Source organism: Nannobrachium achirus (genome assembly GCF_963921795.1).
Source record: "Nannobrachium achirus genome assembly, chromosome: 19".
Classification (NCBI taxonomy): domain Eukaryota; kingdom Metazoa; phylum Chordata; class Actinopteri; order Myctophiformes; family Myctophidae; genus Nannobrachium; species Nannobrachium achirus.
This window is the reverse complement of record NC_137826.1, coordinates 52,441,693-52,460,417: the sequence shown is the minus strand read 5'-3', so window position 1 is coordinate 52,460,417 and position 18,725 is coordinate 52,441,693. Positions and strand designations below refer to the sequence as shown.

At 43.4% G+C, this 18,725-nt stretch overlaps 3 protein-coding genes across 3 annotated transcripts in view; all 3 read right to left on the bottom strand.

Annotated features, from left to right (window-relative positions):
* hlcs (holocarboxylase synthetase (biotin-(proprionyl-CoA-carboxylase (ATP-hydrolysing)) ligase)) overlaps nt 1-11,813 on the bottom strand; it is a 103,087-nt gene extending 91,274 nt beyond the window's left edge. Inside the window, exons 1-2 of the mRNA XM_080748903.1 lie at nt 11,485-11,813; nt 854-985 (exon numbers count right to left, since the gene is read on the bottom strand). Of these exons, the coding sequence (XP_080605029.1) occupies nt 854-985; nt 11,485-11,736 (384 nt within the window). The 5' untranslated portion in view covers nt 11,737-11,813. The remainder of the gene's footprint in view (nt 1-853; nt 986-11,484) is intronic.
* Nucleotides 8,983-9,309, bottom strand: LOC308304109 (thioredoxin-like; the record flags this gene model as incomplete). Its single annotated transcript, XM_080748668.1, has 1 exon — nt 8,983-9,309. The coding sequence occupies one exon, from the start codon at nt 9,307-9,309 to the stop codon at nt 8,983-8,985; it is 327 nt and encodes a 108-aa protein (XP_080604794.1).
* Nucleotides 11,814-14,032: 2,219 nt separating the features above from the next.
* On the bottom strand, nt 14,033-17,866 carry ccnb2 (cyclin B2; the record flags this gene model as incomplete). Its single annotated transcript, XM_080749548.1, has 8 exons — nt 14,033-14,143; nt 14,840-14,950; nt 15,198-15,338; nt 15,614-15,850; nt 15,929-16,087; nt 16,563-16,856; nt 17,128-17,241; nt 17,837-17,866. The coding sequence occupies 8 exons, from the start codon at nt 17,864-17,866 to the stop codon at nt 14,033-14,035; spliced, it is 1,197 nt and encodes a 398-aa protein (XP_080605674.1).
* Between the last annotated feature and the right edge of the window lie 859 nt (nt 17,867-18,725).

Here is an 18,725-nt window from a genome sequence, read left to right as displayed (position 1 = left end):
AGCGGAATGTTGGGTGAACGCAACAGTAAACAAATGTGCAAGAATAATATTGAACTCGTTTCTGTTCCTACATACAGTATTTAGATATCGTATGTCGGGTGGAAACCTAATACGTCCAAAACTGATATCTTCCAGGATTCAAATTCGGAAAGTAGCAGATCTACAAGCCCACAAAGTGTCACTTCACACCACGATTCGAGCTTGTAGATCTGCTACGTTTCATCCTTCTGTGTGACGCTGTAGTATGGTCAAGCATGGCGTTGATTTATGAAAAAAACACAACAAGGTTTCTGCCCGACAGCGAGGATAAGTGCAGTGTGATAATGCTAGGATAGGGCTGGGTGGTATGGTGATAAATATCACTGAGACCATACAGTGTCTCCACCATATGCCTTTTCAAAGATATATCGTATATATATATTGTGATACAATGAGGGAGCCTTATAGACAATCCTGTTGAATTGTTAATACAGAGATTTTTTGAACTGCAGAATTCATTTAAACCTGCATTTTGGTCTAAATCAGTAGTTCTCAAACTTAAAAATGTCAAGGTCTCCCCTTAACTCTGACAGTATACAAATGGACCCATAAGGGTCCATTTGGTTCCATTTGTATACTGTCAGAGTTACATACTTGTAAGGGTCAATTTTAGACCTCCCAAAAGGAACCCAGAGAGTCCGTGAGGACCACTGCTTTTCTTTTAGTGTTTGTTGTACTGTTAAGTAACTTGAAAAATAACCATAAAAACCAAACATGAAAAAGAATCGTGATAAGATTGTGTATCGTGATACAGCTTGGAAGAATATCGCGATATTATATTTTTCCATATCGCCCACCCCTAAATAATGCCTACTTTATTAGTGCGTGTGGCGTCGGCGTGATGCCGCGTGGCTTCTATGATGAAGCAAACATTGTCTGGCCGGGGACCAGCAGACACTGAGGAGGACGCTGACAACACGGTCCAACTGCTGAGGTCCTCGCACGCCTATGGAGACGACACACACACACACACACACACACACACACACACACACACACACACACACGTCTACATGTTAGTAGAGACATCGGTTAGGATGCATCATTAGGTGTATAACCCCCGGCTCCACCGGGCGCGTCGAGCGTCGAGTCAACATCAACGCTGGGAACGCTCCCGTTTTAATCAATGAAGGGTGCTCCACTGCCGACGTCAACGTCAGCGTCGGACGCTCAAATTCGCCCCTGTTCATTTTTTTTACGCCGTCTGACGCCGGCACGACGCCGTCCTTTTGGTGGAACCCTGGCCTTAGGGTTGAGATCCAGAACCCGGGGGTACCGGGTCCAACGTTGAGGAACCAGGAATGGGTTCCATCACATTCAGCCAAAATAATTTGGGGACCCCCCCTGGGGGTCCTCCTGACCCACAGGTTGAGAACCACTAGTCTATAAGAATACAAATGGCCGGTGCCCGGCGGAGGGAAGCCGGGCAGGGAGGGTGATCGTTGTCACTGCACATAATCATGGCGCCTTTCAAGTGTTGATTTTGTCGAAAACTATGACGAAAAATGTTGGTCGACTGCGTTTTTTTCACTGACGAAAACTAAATAAAAACCATGCTGTGATGACTAAAACTAAGACTAAATATATTGACAATTTTGTCAACAAAATAAAAACCAGACTAAAATGTTAGGGAGGGACTAGTGGAGAACTGAGAGAGTCATTTTATGTTTGGTTTCTCTCAGGTGTTGTGTACTGAAAATAGCCGATCTTGTAGATCTGCTATTTTCAGCACACAAAAAAGTAAGTAAAATCAGTCATTAGGATGCCATCAAGGCCTGCCAAAATACATTTTAGTCGACTAAATCAACTGTAGATTTAGTCGCCTAAAATCTTATATTTAGTCGACTAAAATTAGACTAAAACTAAAACTTTTCAGGTGACTAAATTATGACTAAAACTAAAAGCCATTTTATTCAAAAGACTATGACTAAAACTAAATCAAAATTTGCTGTCAAAAACAACTCTGCGCCTGTCAGGCGCCTGTCACCAGGGAGTGTTGGGCGGGAGGAGTAGGACGAAGGCTAGCTCTGGTCCATAGCGGTGGAGGAAATGAAATGAAAAATAATCCACCGGATGGAGACACTGTTCCTGTTTGTTTTTTTTATACTTTATTGAGTCAGTCAACATGATAATTTCATTGTCCTTGTTCATATATATATATATATATATATTCTTTTTACATTTCATGTCCCCTTGTAGACATTTTGACCTATTTATTTATTTTTTTAACACGTGTACAAAAACCCGTCCACTGTTCCTGGTTGAAGACTGTTTTTACGAAACAGTGCTTTCAATGTCGCGGAGCTGAACAACACCCAAAGGGACTAATGTTCCATTAATGTGGTCCTCTGACCTGCGTGGCAGTAGTGAGTTGGCACCATCATGGCGAGGACAAAGTAAAAAAATAGAAGAAATGGAGTCTCCATCCGGTGGATTATTTTTTGTTTCGCCCTATAAATGTATTTTAGGTGTATGGTGGGGGGTCCAGGGTGCGTCCACTAAGTAGAGTAAGCTTTCAGCTCGCCACAAATACCTTTGTTTTGGTGAGTAGCTAAATAGTTTTTGTTACTTTTGGACCAGACGAGAGGGTTTTCCGGCTTTGCCGAGCCGGAGCGGAGGTAGAGGAACATAGCGTTGAGGAGAACTCCTCTAACGCTATGGACCAGAGCTAGACGAAGGCTCTACGTCCTCTTGGTGGGGACTCCTCACTGGCAGGTGAGTCGGTAGGATACAAACAGCAGTGACAACACAGCAGTGTGTGCGGCACTGGGGAGGAATCAATTGGCTTAAGGACTAAATTGGGGAGAAAAAGGGGACCCATGGGTTAATAAGTTAGACCACACAACACATCTAAGTCGACAGCAGAAGGAAACATTTCGGGGAAATGTAAGACAGCAAGCTGCTACGGTAGGCACTGCCAGAAACAGCAGCTTCAACTAAAAAGGTAGAATGTTAGATCAGGGCTTCCCAAACTTTGACTCATCTCCAGACCCAAAAGAGAAACATTTGGTCCCTCTCTGAGGCCCAAACTAACAACAGATCTAAAGCTCACATGTCCACACATTGAGTCTTGTAGATCACATAGTCTAGGGGCCTAGACAAACGTAAAGATATCATTTATTTGAAGACATAACCCTTTTTTGTGGGCTCCCTCCTCATGTGTTTCTACACTGGAAGAAAGAAAGAAAGTTTGGAGGATTTGGGTGATTTTTTTTTTTATCATTTAAGTTTTTATTTAATCTTTTTGACATAAAATCAACCCCCCCAAAATCAGCCCAGCCAATAGGAAGACAGAGGTTGCTATGGTAAACAGTTGGTTGCTAGGGTAAAAAAACATGGTTGCTATGGTAAACAGTTGGTTGCTAGGGTAAACAGTTGGTTGCTAGGGTAAAAAAACATGGTTGCTATGGTAAACAGTTGGTTGCTATGGTAAACAGTTGGTTGTTAAAGGGCCTACACCATGCTTTTAAAACTATATTTTTTGTATAAATATATGCTCAAAATTGAGTCTGACAGGTTTTAACCCTCAACAAACACTCTGACCATTCTTTTTGTTTGTTCTAGCTCTACTATAATGAGGCTCTCCAGCTGCAATACCAAAACGGCCTCTGTTTGCTCAGGGGCGCATCTAGTGGGGTTTTTCCACCCCTCCCCGGACCCCACGTTGACAACAAAAATAAAAAATAAAAAAAAATCAAAACATTATTTTTTTCAAAAACCTTTTTTTCAAAAACCTTTTTTTCAAAAAACATTTTTTCAAAAAACATTTTTTCAATTTTTTTTTCAAAAAACTTTTTTTCAAAAAACTTTTTTTTCAAAAACTTTTTTTTCAAAAAACTTTTTTTAACTAAAACTTAAAAAAAAAAATTGAAAAAAAAAAAAAAAAAACGGGAATCCGTGTGACGTCACACGGATCAACTCTCAGAACAGCACTGTTCTGAGAACCCGTGGAAAGCTTTTCATCTCTGTCTTCCCAAAACCAGAGAAAGACACAATGGTCAGAAATAGGACTTTGTGAGGATAGAAGGTGCCAGTGGGACCCCAAAAAAAGGTTTTAAAATAGAAAAAGTGAAAATTCATGGTGTAGGTCCTTTAAGGTAAAAAGAAACATGGTTGCTATGGTAAACAGTTGGTTGCTAGGGTAAACAGTTGGTTGCTAGGGTAAAAAGAAACATGGTTGCTATGGTAAACAGTTGGTTGCTAGGGTAAAACCATGGTTGCTAGGGTGGTTGCTAACGTACACAAACAGACCAGCAACAGTCAACAGACTGTTGCCACAGCAACGTACACAAAGGTTTGTGTACACATGGGCGGAGCCTGTACACAAGCTGTGCTATAAAAGGAGGCTGAGAGTGTGTTGAGGACTCATTAACTTTAATAACTATTGTTATTACAACTACTGACATTACTACTACTACTAATAACTTATCTATTATAGTTATCATCATAACTACAGCAGGTGTGTTTCAGACCATGGTTTCCAGCAGCATGCAGAACTCCATGACTCCACCCAACATGCAGAACTCCATGACTCCACCCAACATGCAGAACTCCATGACTCCACCCAACATGCAGAACTCCATGACTCCACCCAACAACGGTGTCAGAGTCATGATGCCAGAAGCCCCACGGAAGAGACGCCTTCAACGTCTCTACGGTCCGGACGTTCGCTGCCACTTGGACTTTTCTGAAGCATCTCGGATGGTTCTGGAGACTCCTGAGAACCAACGACTGCTCCCCCCACTGCTTAACGCCCCCAAGAGAAGACGTCTGTCACTACGCTCGCTGCTCTTTGGGCCAGACGTTAGCTGCCACTTTTCTGAAGCTTGTAGGGAGCATCAGAGCATGGTTCTGAAGACCCCAGAGAATCAACGCCCGGTCCCCCCACTGCCAAACGCTCCAAAGAGACGCCCCAGACGTCTGTCGCTGCGCTCGCCACTATTTGGGCCAGACATTCGGTGCCGTTTGGACTTTTCTGAAGCATCTCAGATGGTTCTGACCCCCAGAGAACCAACAACTGCTCCCCCCACTGCTCAACGCCCCCAAGAGAAGACGTCTGCTGCTGCGCTCACCACTCTTTGGGTCAGACGTTAAACAGCGCTTGGACTTTTCTGAAGCATCTCAGATGGTTCTGGAGACGCCAGAGAACCAGCGACTGATCCCCCCCACTGCCAAACGCCCCCAGGAGACGCCTCAGGCGTCTGTCGCTGCGCTCGCTCTGCGAGACCCGCCCACAAGTTCACAGGAGGTTGGACTATTCTGAAGTGACTGACCAGTCCGAGTCGCTCCACCAATCAACATGCTCCCTGGATGTGACATCATCACCCTGGATGTGACATCATCATGATCAAACAAGAGGAGAGTCTAGGGACGCTGCAGCTCCTCTGGTGACATTGAGACATTACAGACATTACAGACATCGTTCCCAACGATGATGCTTTCTAAATGTTATATAATGAACTTTTATTAAATGTTCCAAACATTTATATGTATTATATTGTAAATTATGTTTCAATCATATAATTACAATCTGTGTGGCTTTAACATTTCAATAAATCCTATGAAAAATCTAAGTATTGTTTCCAGTTCAATATTGTGCTAGTCAGGCTTTTGAATTTAATGTATTGCCTCCTGTTTAGATGTGTACTCTAGTCGTCCAGTGTTTCTCAACCTTTTTTCTGCATGGCCACACTTTTCATGTCCCAAGAATCCATGGGCACACCAACATAATACGGGGGTGTAAATATCGTCACTGTCGGGAAGAAACTTCTTCTTCGCAAAGTAAAGCCCTGCTTCATCATACAAGGCTGTCGCACAACAGTAGTGAAAACAGCCGATCTACAAGCACACAATGCCTCGCACCGCAAGGTGTGTGGCCAAGTAGTCTGCCTGTTTAAAGCCATCTGTGTGTTTAAGTGCCTAGTCTCAGTCTAAGCACTTAAACACAAAAAAAATAAAAATGTTAGACAAACGTAAAGATATCATTTATTTGAAGACATAACCCTTTTTTGTGGGCTCCCTCCTCATGTGTTTCTACACTGGAAGAAAGAAAGGTTGGAGGATTTGGGTGAATATATACAGTATTATATATTTAAAAAAATCACACCCAATGTGAAGTGAGCGGTGGTCGTGCTTGCATAACGTCTTCAGACTAGGATTTGAGTCTAGGATGTACTATGGCTATGGCAAAACGCTGAGGAAAAAGGCTACAGACACACGACATATGACATCACTAGACAAACACGATGCTACGTACACACATTTTGCTATGGCAAAACGCTGAGGAAAAAGGCTACAGACACACGCACAGCCACGTATAGGAGCGGTCTACCACCGCTCAAAAAAAAAAAAAGAATCACACCCAGAGTGAAATGAGCAGTGCCACTTATATAAGTTAATTTCCTTCCAACAGACAAAGCCAGATGTAGGAGTGGTTAGCAGCACAGCTCAAAAATCACACCCAGTGTGAAGTGAGCAGTGCCTTTTATATGAGTTAATTGTGGGCTTGCTTAATCAAGCACACTTAGTTGTCCTTTCCAAATTTTTAGTGCACATTTTTGAAGCGGTGAAAGCCGCTTCCAATGAGTGGCTTTGTGTGTCCATACATGGTCATTTCTGTCCAAAATAAACAGGTTTTTTCAAAAACAAAATGTCTGTCACCTCATATCCATATATGGTAATTTCAGTCCAGAATAAACAGGTTTTATCTGTCCCGTACGTCCAGAATGAATAGGTTTCTTCAAAAACAAAATGTGTGTCCCATGTCCATATATGGTAATTTCAGTCCAGAATGAACAGGTTTTATCTGTCCTGTACGTCCAGAATATGTGTGTAGTGTCCGTCCCGGTCTGATGATTGGATACTTTGAGGATTGGTCAAGCTTCACATGACAATTCGGCCCTCCAGATAAAATCATTCATTCATTCAGAATATAAATAATGTACAGATCACAGAGTTCCTAACTCTAGAACACATAGAATAACAGTTCACCGCTTCACTTCGAACCAAGTTTTTTTTTTTTTTTTTTGCAACAAATTTCTTTCAAACTTCAACTTGTTCAGCTTTGCACACTCTTTTGAAGAAAAAAAAGATAAAATATATAAAATATTATTGCTTGGGCTTGAGCTGAGTCTGTCTGAGGAGGGATTTCCTACTCTACATAATATACTACTTCACAATCTTTGTGCTAGAAATTCTTGTATTTAAGACATGGCAGAGGTTATTACACCTCCACCTATCTGATTACAGTACATTTCATTATAATGTGAGCCCATTGTTCTAGAGCACGTTGTCTTCTTGAATTTTGATTTGTGTACTCAGACTAACATTAGGATGAGCTATAAATGTTGAAGTCCACTCTGTGTTCCTACTGCCATAACTCACGGCACGGGCGCACATACACACAAAGCCAGATAGATGTAGGAGCAGTTAGCACCACTCAACAAAAATATAAATCATATTTAGGAAATGTACTGCTGGTGCAGGCCCGGTTTGGGCTGTTTGGGAAACAGCAAAACAGTTCCAGACTCAGCTGGAGTGAACCAAGATATGGAGCTCAACACCTCCCCACTGAGAGTAACAACAGTACAGTGACAGAGATTGCCCTTCCCAGCTGGCATCTCACACAGCCAGTTAGTTGTGTCCATATTAGCCTCATTTACCAGCCTTTTGTTTTGTAACGTGTATACAGCCAAAACGGGTGCACAGCGGAAGATTCCTCTTGTGTTCGTATAGACACTCGACAGAGCCGGATGCACTGCGGAGGGTCTGAACGCCCAGACTCCCGTTCTTTGGCAGGCACTGCACCACCCGAGCACCTGTGTGTAATCATAATCCATACCGTTTGCCAGTAACTTGCCAAATAACAGCACTTATCACAAATTAGAAATCACATTTTGAGGGGACCTCTACATATAGTGTACCTCCAACACCGCGTTCACTTCTGCCCATAGGGGACACCACGAACACGAACAGTTGCAGCATTGTCTTTCACCCCGTAGCTTCCTCATGTCCTGACAGCTGCAGTCCATGACTGACACATCCCTTTTGTAGTAGTTAACCGTCAGGTCAGTTATTTCCTAAAAAGTGGCAGAGAGCGACCGGGGTGACATGCAATGTGGAACCGGGGAACGCTGTGGGGACGTCTGGGGACGTCACTCACGACCATGTCCACCCTCCCAATAGGACTAGAAATGGCGCTTGATTCCGGTGCATACACAGAACACCAAGAATCCATAGAAATATGTAAGAGATCGTCATGGGGTTGGCCAGAGGGAAATCTGTCTAGCCATCGTCATCTGTTTCTTGAGAGATTAGTCAGAGGGTAACCGCAGTGGAATCTCTCCAGGGGTTGCAATGCAGGAACGGTTATTTGCTCCCGCTCTTTTGTGCTCTCGTTGGGAACAGGACGTGCACACAGGCATCAAAGAGGGCTTGAGCCCCTGCCCTTGTATCTGTCTGTAAAAAGCGCCCTCTCCAGACCATGAATGAAGTTTTTACTATGATGAAAGACATGCAAATGCCCTCCTTTCCATGCCATACCTGAAGGCAGCATTCAAGAGAATTGCCTTTTCCAAACTCTCCTGAACTTGAATGCAGCATCTTATGTTGAAAGAATTACCCTCTGTGTAGAAATCCATGCTGTTGCACCACATCTCCAGTATTCACTTGATTATGCTTAGTAAAGTGTAGTATCAAGCACCAAAAATAGCCGACCTCCAAGCTCACGTGTCGCAGCACGACGCATTGTGAGCTTGGAGGTCTGCTATTATCGATATTTCACCAAAAGGCCCTTTTAGAAATGTCAGTCCCTCCCTCTCTAACATTCAATGCACGTCCCTGGTTGGGAATGGAGGCGCCTCTTCCTCTCAGGAGTGCAGAGTGACGACTATCCCCAGCAGCTTGTGGTAGTTGGCCCCGATCAGCTGCTCCACCATCTTCCTCTCAGGAGCGCAGAGCGACGACTATCCCTAGCAGCTTGTCGTAGTTGGCCCCGGTCAGCTGCTCCACCACCTTCCCGTTCTTGTAGAAGTTGAAGGTGGGCATGCAGGCGATCTTGCACTCGGCGGCCACGTCTGCCGCCTCGTCCACGTCCACCTTCAGGAAGATGACGTTCTTGTTCTCCCCGCTCTCCGACAGCTCCTTGAAGCGGGGGGCGATCTGCTGGCAGGGCCCGCACCACGTGGCCGTGAAGTCCACCACCACCAGCTTGTCCCCGGCCGTCTCCAGGATGGCACGGAACGAGTCCAGGTCTTCTACGAGTTGAACCATGGCGACGATACCAATAGAGATGCTTTGTTGTGTGATCCTATGACCGTCCCGTCCGTCTGTCGGGTGCCTTTTATGAGCCCTCCGTCTTGTGGAAACACGACATATCGATGACGTCGCTCTTGCCCGAATATGGATGGATGGACGGACAGACACGAGAGGACATAGGACCTAACTAGACCAGAGGTTCTCAAACTGTGGCAAATGATTGTTGGGGGGTTGCCACTTGCCAGATGTTTATCTTAATATGCAACATTGTTTTCTCACTCAACAGTGAACAAACCAGAAGAAACCAACATACAGTATTAGTGTACACAGGCGAGGGTATCAGCACATTTCTAAAGTGAAAAGTTAAGGGCTAGGGTACTCGCTGCATCAAAAGTAATCAAAGAACTATACAATAAACAAGTGACTATTTTCACAATATTTACCTGTGGAACCGAGTCAATTACAATTGCTTGTCGGGGTGGGGGGTCCCCAGTTCAAATATGATTATTACGAAGGTTTGAGAACAGCAGCACTAGACGCCAGGTGTTGCAATATGTAGGAAAAACAAGCTATTGCACATCATTTCAGTGAAGCCAGAGACATTCTATGACAGAAGGGGATGTTTAATTGTCTACTGTACAGATGCCATGTATGGATGTTATTTAGACACACGCCATAGTAAGTTTGATGTCCTTCCCTGCTGAAATAATTTAAGACAGAACAAAAGCATGAGCTGTCTTTTTTCTTCAGCAAGCTACTAAATGTAGTATGTAGTTATATCGTAGAACATCCTGGTTCTCTTTTCTTTACACTATTTCAGTAAATGGTGCGTTCATAGAAGGCCTTTGTCCAGACTCCAGAGTGCTTTACAATGTGCATTACATTCACGCATTCGCACAAGGTGGCAGACGCAATCATGCAAACCAATTAGGGGTTCAGTCAGTGTCTCGCTCACGGACACTAATCTTAAGGCTGATCGTCCAAAACTATGGAACAGCCTTCCACTTTCAGTCACATCTGCCCCTTGCCCCCTTCCCATGGCACTTTTAAAACACACCTTTTCTCCCAAGCCTTTTTGAACCAATTTAAACTCCATTCCCTCCTGTTTTTACCTACTGCCTGTGTTCTGTTCTAACATTCTCTTGATTTATCTGGTGTAAATTCAGTTTACGATCCGTTACAAAACATTCATACTGTTTTACTAATGATAGTCAACCTTAGTTCAATGGTCACAGAATCACTTCAGATGATACACTTGAGGTGGTGACAATGAGAATTCCTGTAACCTGATTTTCTAAAATGATGTACACTACTACTTTATAGACAAGTGGTTCTCAACGTCTTCTGTCCCTCACATGAACAGTTTGGATCTGTCACCCTACATCGAGGTGCCCAGATGTCCCTAGCTAGTGCCCACTGCCCACATATCCTGCTGCTTGCTATACCTTTGAGAATCCATTCATTACAGTTAACATACCGGTAGTCTGTTAAAATAACATGATAAATATCCCCTAGGCTACAGCAGGTCAATAACAAAATGATAGGCTAGTAATAGTGTCACACCACTCGCCTATCTGGTGTGAATATGATATCAAAGCATTTAATGCCAACTTAAGTAATAAATTGCTATTAACCACCCGTCCCACAAAAGCAGTACTTCTGTCCCCTCACATGAACAGTTTGGATCTGGTCACCCTACATCGAGGTGCCCAGATGTCCCTAGCTAGTGCCCACTGCCCACATATCCTGCTGCTTTGGACCTTTGAGAATCCATTCATTACAGTTAACATAGATCAGTGGTGGTCCCCAGATGATTAGCTTAATGTTAACATTGTTTTGTCACTCAACAGTAAACAGAACATACAGTGTAACTGTATACAGGGTATCTGCAGATTTCTAAAGTGACAAATGAAGGACTTTAAAGACCTTTTAAGTCACTCTGGTCAAACATTGACCAAATGTATATTAAGAGAGGCTGAAATTGTGAAAATAGCAGATCTACATGCTCACAACGCCTCGCAATTTTCACAATAGAACCGATGGAGTAAAACTAATGCCAACTCCTACAATTCCAAGAGCTTAGTTGTCAGGGTAGGGGTGAGGGGGTCCCCAGTTAAAATATGATTAATTTGGGGGGGTCGCAGCCTGAAAAAGGTTGAGGACCACCACCACTGACATATTATGGATCACCTGAGGTTCCGTGATGAACACAGCCTTGTCCCCCACAGTGAGCAGCACAGAGCCGGGCTGCTCCTCCAGGTCGTGTCCTCTAGAAGCAGCAGCAGCAGCAGGAGGAGGAGGACACCTCCTCTCAGGGCGCAGCGTGCAGAAGGTGAAGCCGCATCTGGAGCTGCTGCTGCGGCGCACGGCGCTCCGGAGCACCGCGGGGTAGCAGCGGGTGTAGCGCAGCCACAGGTAGACGTAGCATAGGGTTAGGAACATGGCAGTGGACCGGGGCTGTGTGTATTATTAGTCTTCATCTTCTGGTGCTGCTGGTGGTTGTGTTGTCCTCCTGAATGACAGCCTTCATGTTGTTTGTTGTTCTGCTTGGCTTCTTCTGCTGGTTCCGTGTGGACGGATGGATGGTGGGTCACATCCGTGTTGCGTCGTGTTACAGCGCGCTCTAGTGTCTTGGCCTCGAAATGCAGCGCAGGGCCTACTACAACCAGTGGTTCAGCCAGGGGTCCTTGAGGGAGTTCTAGGGGGGTCCCCAGCTAAATGATGGTTGGGAACCAGATGGACCCTTATGGGTCTGTAACTCAGTGTTCCATTTGTACACGCTCAGAGTTAAATTAACATTGATTTTACATTTATAAATTGGGGTCTCAGAGATAGAAATGGGGATCTGTAGCCTAATGCATGCCAAACTGGGGTTCCTTGAAATTAAAACGGTTGAGAATCACTGCTAAACCTGTGGGGGTCCTTGGCATATCTTATCAAATAGGGGCCCGCGGGCTGTGTCAATTTGGGAGTCCTTGACATGAACGTTAGAGAACTACAGTAGTACAAGGTCACACACATGGTGTACAAATGTTTAATTTCAAGTAGTCTACCCCCAGTTTGACATCATTTTTAAATGTCTGGGACCCCTGATAATTTCACTGGGACCCCTCTGATAATTTCACTCTTGAGTGTACACATGGAAGAGTGCGTGTGTCCAGATTACTAAACTGATGACAAAATAGGGTGGCCAGGTGTAGTGTTTGAGAGAATGGAAGGAATAATATGACATCTGATTTCATCCAGCAGTTTTAAATACAGGTGAAGGGAAACCAAAACCATTCTAACGGTTATGCAATCAGTGCAGTCAGTCAGTCAGTCATGCCAGTCAATGGGGATGGGATCTGTCTAATCGGGCTTAATCTTTGACCAAAATTAGAGTCATAAGTCACATAGATGACATGAAGTCTGTTGTAGACAGTACATGAGTCCGAATTTTCATTCATTTTACCCAGTCTTGCCTCCATCTCTTCCCCCACCGAATCAAGTCACTGCATTACATTGTATTATGTGGAGCCCATCTGGCTAATGACAGGCTAGTTGAAAGACCCTTACTCAGACCAGTAAGGGTAAAATTTGACACCTGGGGGGCCATAAATTCAAAGTTATGAACGAGTGGACTGTATTCACCTCAAGGGCGGATGGGTCCGATTCCAGGTATACAATAGCCGATGTACAAGCTCACGTTAATGAGAGCTTGTAGATTGTTGGGAAGTGGAAAAATATTCCTATAATACATGCCTAAATAATGACGCCACATCTTTGGTGTGTAGAATATGCACTAATCAGATTAGTGCTCGATTGTTACGATACCATGGCAGATTTAGGAACACATTATACCAGTCGTCATAGCAGACTAGACGAATGGAAATAAAATGTACATTAACCAGTGGAGGTTACATGAGAATGTTGCACATCAATATTACAGTAAGATGATTAGACCTGGCTCAAATTCAATTCTCGGGTTCAAATGGCTCATACTAATTGCACAGGTGATTTACAGTTAAGACGTTTTAGGGTTCTGAAGTGATTGTGCCATTGAATAATAAACAGATGGAATAGTTTTGCAATTTTCATTTATTCAAATACTATTGCTGTACATTGTACTTCAGACATTAAAAAACAAACAAGGCATCAAAAGCCAAGTATCAGATTAAACTTGGCTAAAAGGCATGCATATCCAACAAGTCATTCATACAACATTCCTGAAGCAAACTAAAGTAAAATATATTGTGGACCCTTCACAGGAGGGGAATTATGAATATTTACATAAGGCCTTCTTACAGAGTGTCACAGGTAACAGTTTCCTTGTGAATGATTAAAATAAAATGCATCTCTGGCAACAGTTGCCTTGTGATTAAAATCAATGCATTTATCCAAATTCAAAACACTTAAAACATCAAAACAAAAAACTCAAGTGATCGTCAGTAAAATTAGCTTGAGGCCAATACTTACAAGCCAACACATTTTTGATTAAAACAAATGCCAACATTTTTGATTAAAACAAATGCCCTATGGCATGCTAGCTCACTTTCCCAAATGAACAAACAATGCCTTATGGCACGCTAGCTTCTTTCCACAATGGAAGGCAAATGAAAATAAAATCAGAGTCAACCGTTCCAAAATAGTCACACCTCATTAAACAATTGTCAGAAGGCTCAAGAAAAAAAAAAGTTGGTCACTAGTAAGGTGCAAGTAAGAAACGGACCAAAAATAAAATTCAAAATAAAATTCAACCTCAGAGATTTTCCATCAGGGGAGCAGCCAGGCTCTTAACCATAGAAGACTGCAGTTGAGGCAGTAGGGCGATCTTCATCAGCTTGCTCCCTGAATATTTGCTCTTGACGGCCTAGGGGAGAGGAAAGGTTAGTAGAGTATTCAACCACCTGTGGGCCATGAGGCTATTGCAAGTGAGCCCCCAAATGCAAGATTTTGATCATTACTACATTCATATTAATGTTCAATTATGGTCAAACATATTTGCTTTGAAGTTGACATTAGCAATAAGTATACCATTTAAGCCAGGACAATATAAACTGTTCTGGAAAATGGATGTGGCCCAACCTGACCACCCAATAGGGCTGTCACAATTATGACATTTTACATGACGATTATTTGTCACTCAAATAATTGTGATTAATGATTTATTTGGGTTTGTCGTCAACAGTTACATTTGTTTGGCTTTTAGGCTTTGAAGTTGCACATGGCAGATATGACACAACCTAAATATACAAAGAAATTACTGACATTTGACAACTTTACTTATTCCAGTAAAGAACTAGCCTGGGTACCAGCTTGCTATGTTGAGTGGATTGTTTTGTCACTTCTCAGTCTGGCCCATATCCAAGGCCCATATCCAAGGGAGGTGGGACATAGAACACACGTGGAAATCGCTCTGACTTCTGATTGGTCGGGTGCAGGGCAGGACAAATGCAGACTGAGAACCCTAAGTGACAAAACCAACCCGCTGAACATAGCGTAGCAGGCTGGTACACCGTCTAGTTCAGATCCGCTAATCGATTTAAACACCAAACTACCAACTCACTTGGAACTTAGTTTTGCCTTCGTTGATGACGACTACATTCTTGGCAATGCGTTGCATGATGGGCTTGAGGTGAGCCTCATCATATGTGGCGTAGTGCTCCTGTGTAGGATTCTGCAACAGATAAGGAAAAGAACTTTAGAACCTGATAAAATGTCACGCTGGCCATATGTACTAAGACATGGGCGATATAACATTATTGCAAACATTAGCCTTGATTTAGATTAATGAGAAAATTGAAGCTCACAATGCAATTGTGGGGCCACGCTTTTAGATATGTTTCACCATGATTGTACAACAAACACAGTAGTTAAGCAGACTCATTTGTTTGACGTGTCGATGAATTTAAAACTGAACTCACCCATGGCAGGTTTTCCAGCAGCAGCTGGGAGAGGTACAGGGAAGCAGCAGCAATCTCTGAGGGCCGGTAGTGAACCATCTCGTAGTCAAGGAGTGTCAATTCCATGAGATACTTGGCCAGCGTGTGTCTCTCCACAGTAGACTAGAACAAAAAGAATTACACACCCTTACATTACTCTGCATGCATATAAAATTACAAATGCGCTGCCATTCTTTTATTTTAAAACCATTTGAACAGTTAGCACAGTATGTCAAAAATAGCCATCTGCAAGCTTATAGGTTGCACTGCAAAGAGGTTTTGCGCTAGTAGATCTGCCACTTAGGGATTTGAATATACAAAGCCACACACATGCAAAACAGTGCTGATCACTACACCTCCCAAGTTATGTTAGTGAACCATGTGAACTGAAGACTCACACTTGCAGCCTTGGACGCCCTCCTGAGGAAGTGGAGGGGCAGCGGACGACCCAGCTCAAAGTTGAGGCGCCTCAGCACCACCTGCTCCATCTCTCTGATCTGAATAGGTGTGAAGGCGTTGTCCGTGATATAGGCAAAGTCGTTGACCTCTGGGGCAAACATCTCCTCGTACTTTGAGGCTAGCAGCATGGCAGTGACCCCGACGAGCTGGAGCTTCTTCCGTGAAACTGGCTGAATCTGTAATACAGCAGAACTTTAAAAACAGAGCACATCAGAGCAGATTAAATTGCAAACAAATTTGCAATTTGCCCTTACCTGCAGGAAACGGTCCAAGATGGCGACGGTGAGATAGAGAGTCTCCTGCAGCAGCTGGAATCTAGAGTGAACCTGGATCAGCCAGTCGATCAGAAGTGCTCGCATGCGTGGTGTTATGTCGTAGCCGGTCAAGTACCCAGGCTGCACCGACTGCTGTACCTGTAAAAAATAACACGTTTCATTACACTGCTGCAAGACACCAGGTCACATAATTTAGTAAAACAATGGATTGAAGCAATACAACATTACTTAAAGGCCATGTCCTAAAATGCGATTTGTGAGACAGAATTATATTGTTGTTTGAACACTTCAAATTATTTAATCTCAAATAGGCCACAACTAATAACTGAAAACAGGCCATCAATCCACTCTGCGACTTGTTTTAAGCTTGTAGATCGGCCATTTCAGAGCACTTATGGAAACCAAATGAGTTGTGGTGACTGAGGACTTTAATCCATGTGAACACAAACACTCCAATCCTTAAATTAGCCAATTAAAAATAACTAAAAGAGAGCACTTGTAGATCAATGCACAACATGCTTCCATACAAGACATGCAGGCTTCTGGAAACCAAATGACTGAGGGCATGGCGAAAACGTCAGTCCATTAAAGCATGGCATCTGGCATCACATACCTCTAGATCCATCAGATATGCGTAGATGTCTTTAACATATTCGGAGCACAGCTGGGGCATGTCAGAGTCCTCTGCGTCGATGTCCTCTACCGTGAGGAGCGTGTCCGAGAAGGCCTGGCACAGCTCTTCTTCCTCCTTCATGGAAACGTCCGCTGGTTCTTCAGGAACAATGGCAGGAACAGCTTCAAGGGGTGCCTCAACTCTGGCCGCCTTAGATGGGTGAATGATGGCTACTTTGGCTTTCTGGGTCACAGTGGTTTTGGTCAAAGGTTTGACCGCTCCGGTCTTCTGAGACTAGGAAGAAAAACATTAACACTCAGGGTTGCACTACTAGGTAATTTGTCATCATCCATTGCCCAAAATTACTTTTCCCATTGATTACTCACTCCATGGACAGTTCAATAATGTTTAGTTGCATTCCTAAGCCAATTAATAATTGATCATTTACTCAATCAATTGTGAATGGACACAAATGCATCGTCTCAATCCATGAATGAACCATTCCTTGGTGTCCAAGATTATTTTAAACTGGAACCGTTAAGAATAATCGTTTTAAATAGATTACCTTGGTGTTGGCCACCTTGCTGTTAAAGTTGGAATTAAGCTCTCCCAGTGCAGGCCTCTTTGGACCAGCGATGATGGCCTTCCCCATGGGTGCAGGGTTTTCCACGTTCCTCCACTGTTCAAGAAAGCGTTCAGAAATTAGAAGTTGAGAAAATGGACCTTAAAAACAGTTTAAAAGCCGTTGAGACGTTTTTAACCACAACCACGATATAAACAAACGAGCAAAATTTGAACAAACGGCAGCCAAACCGTGACACAAACGTAAAAATAATTGAAACCACAAACTCAACTAAATCTAAAAGCAAGTAGTTTTGTCAACCAGAAAGGTTATTCATGCCAAAGCGTCGAGGTGTTGCGCTTGGAAGACAATGAGGCACCACCAACTGTTAACGTTTAGCTGGTATGCTAACTTAACCCACCATGCTAACGGTAGAACCTTAGAGTTATAAGGGTAAAAACACGACGCTGAAATCTAACAAGAACACGGTGGAAACGTTATAAAAAACGAACTTTATATAACGCTAAAAGAAAAACAGACCCAAACGTTACAAACACCGAGTGACGCGTTTTTAGCTGCGGTGGTGCAATTTCCTACTGTTTACCTAAACGAAGCCAGCATGCTAACGCAACGGCTAACGGCCAAAAAAAAACAAGAGAAACTCTACTCAATATACTCGTTAATTTAACACTTTTAAACTGATCGTACTCACCGCGGTGCTGCTGAATTCCATCGAGGACATGTTGGTTTCACAGAGTAGCACAAACAGAGCAGTTAGAAGCAGAAAGAGCGGTGGTTTGGCTGTAGTTTGACGGAGTGTTGTTCAGTTGCAGAGCAGCAGAGTGTAGAATGAAGCTCACTGGGCTGCGTTCATAAACCGCTCCCTCTCCTCTCATTGGCCAACGGCCCGCCGAACGCGCGCCGCTCATTGGCTGCAGCAGGAAACAATCTGGTCGTGACGCCACGACGCAAGGATTTGCGTGCGTCAGGGGCCTCTGGTCAGGGGTTTTTGCTTCGCCGCCGTGCCGTGCCGTGCCGTGGCGTGCGTTGCAGATCTACAAGCTCACAACGCGACGTTTTCGCGACTCGTTGTGAGCTTGTAGATCTCCAATCCCCCCCCCCCCCGCAGGTTATATCAATTTTCAATTCAAAGGAGCTTTATTGGCATGAGAAAAGGTTTTACGTTTACATTGCCAAAGCAAGTGTTACAAATAAAATAAAAACAGTTGAAAATGGGGAACATAGCCTACAGTTGGAGGGGGTACAGCATTGTGTAAACAGAGCTATGTTGCATTGCGACATTAAATATACACGTGGTACACTTTTGGAACATTACAGCATTATTTTTTCTCAAAATGCATTTAAAGGTAGCAGCTGAATTTCCTCCTTGGGATAATAAAGGTATCTATCTATCTATCATGTGACACACCGTCCTCAATGATAGGCCGGCGTTTAGACGTTTTTGATTGAATATTTTATTGGACAAAAATGAAGAACAGTAGGCCTGCGTTTTAACTTGCTGTACTATAGTTGTAACATTACTTTTAATAGGCCATTAAACACATTGTATTTAGATATTTAATTGCATATGGGCTGTATAT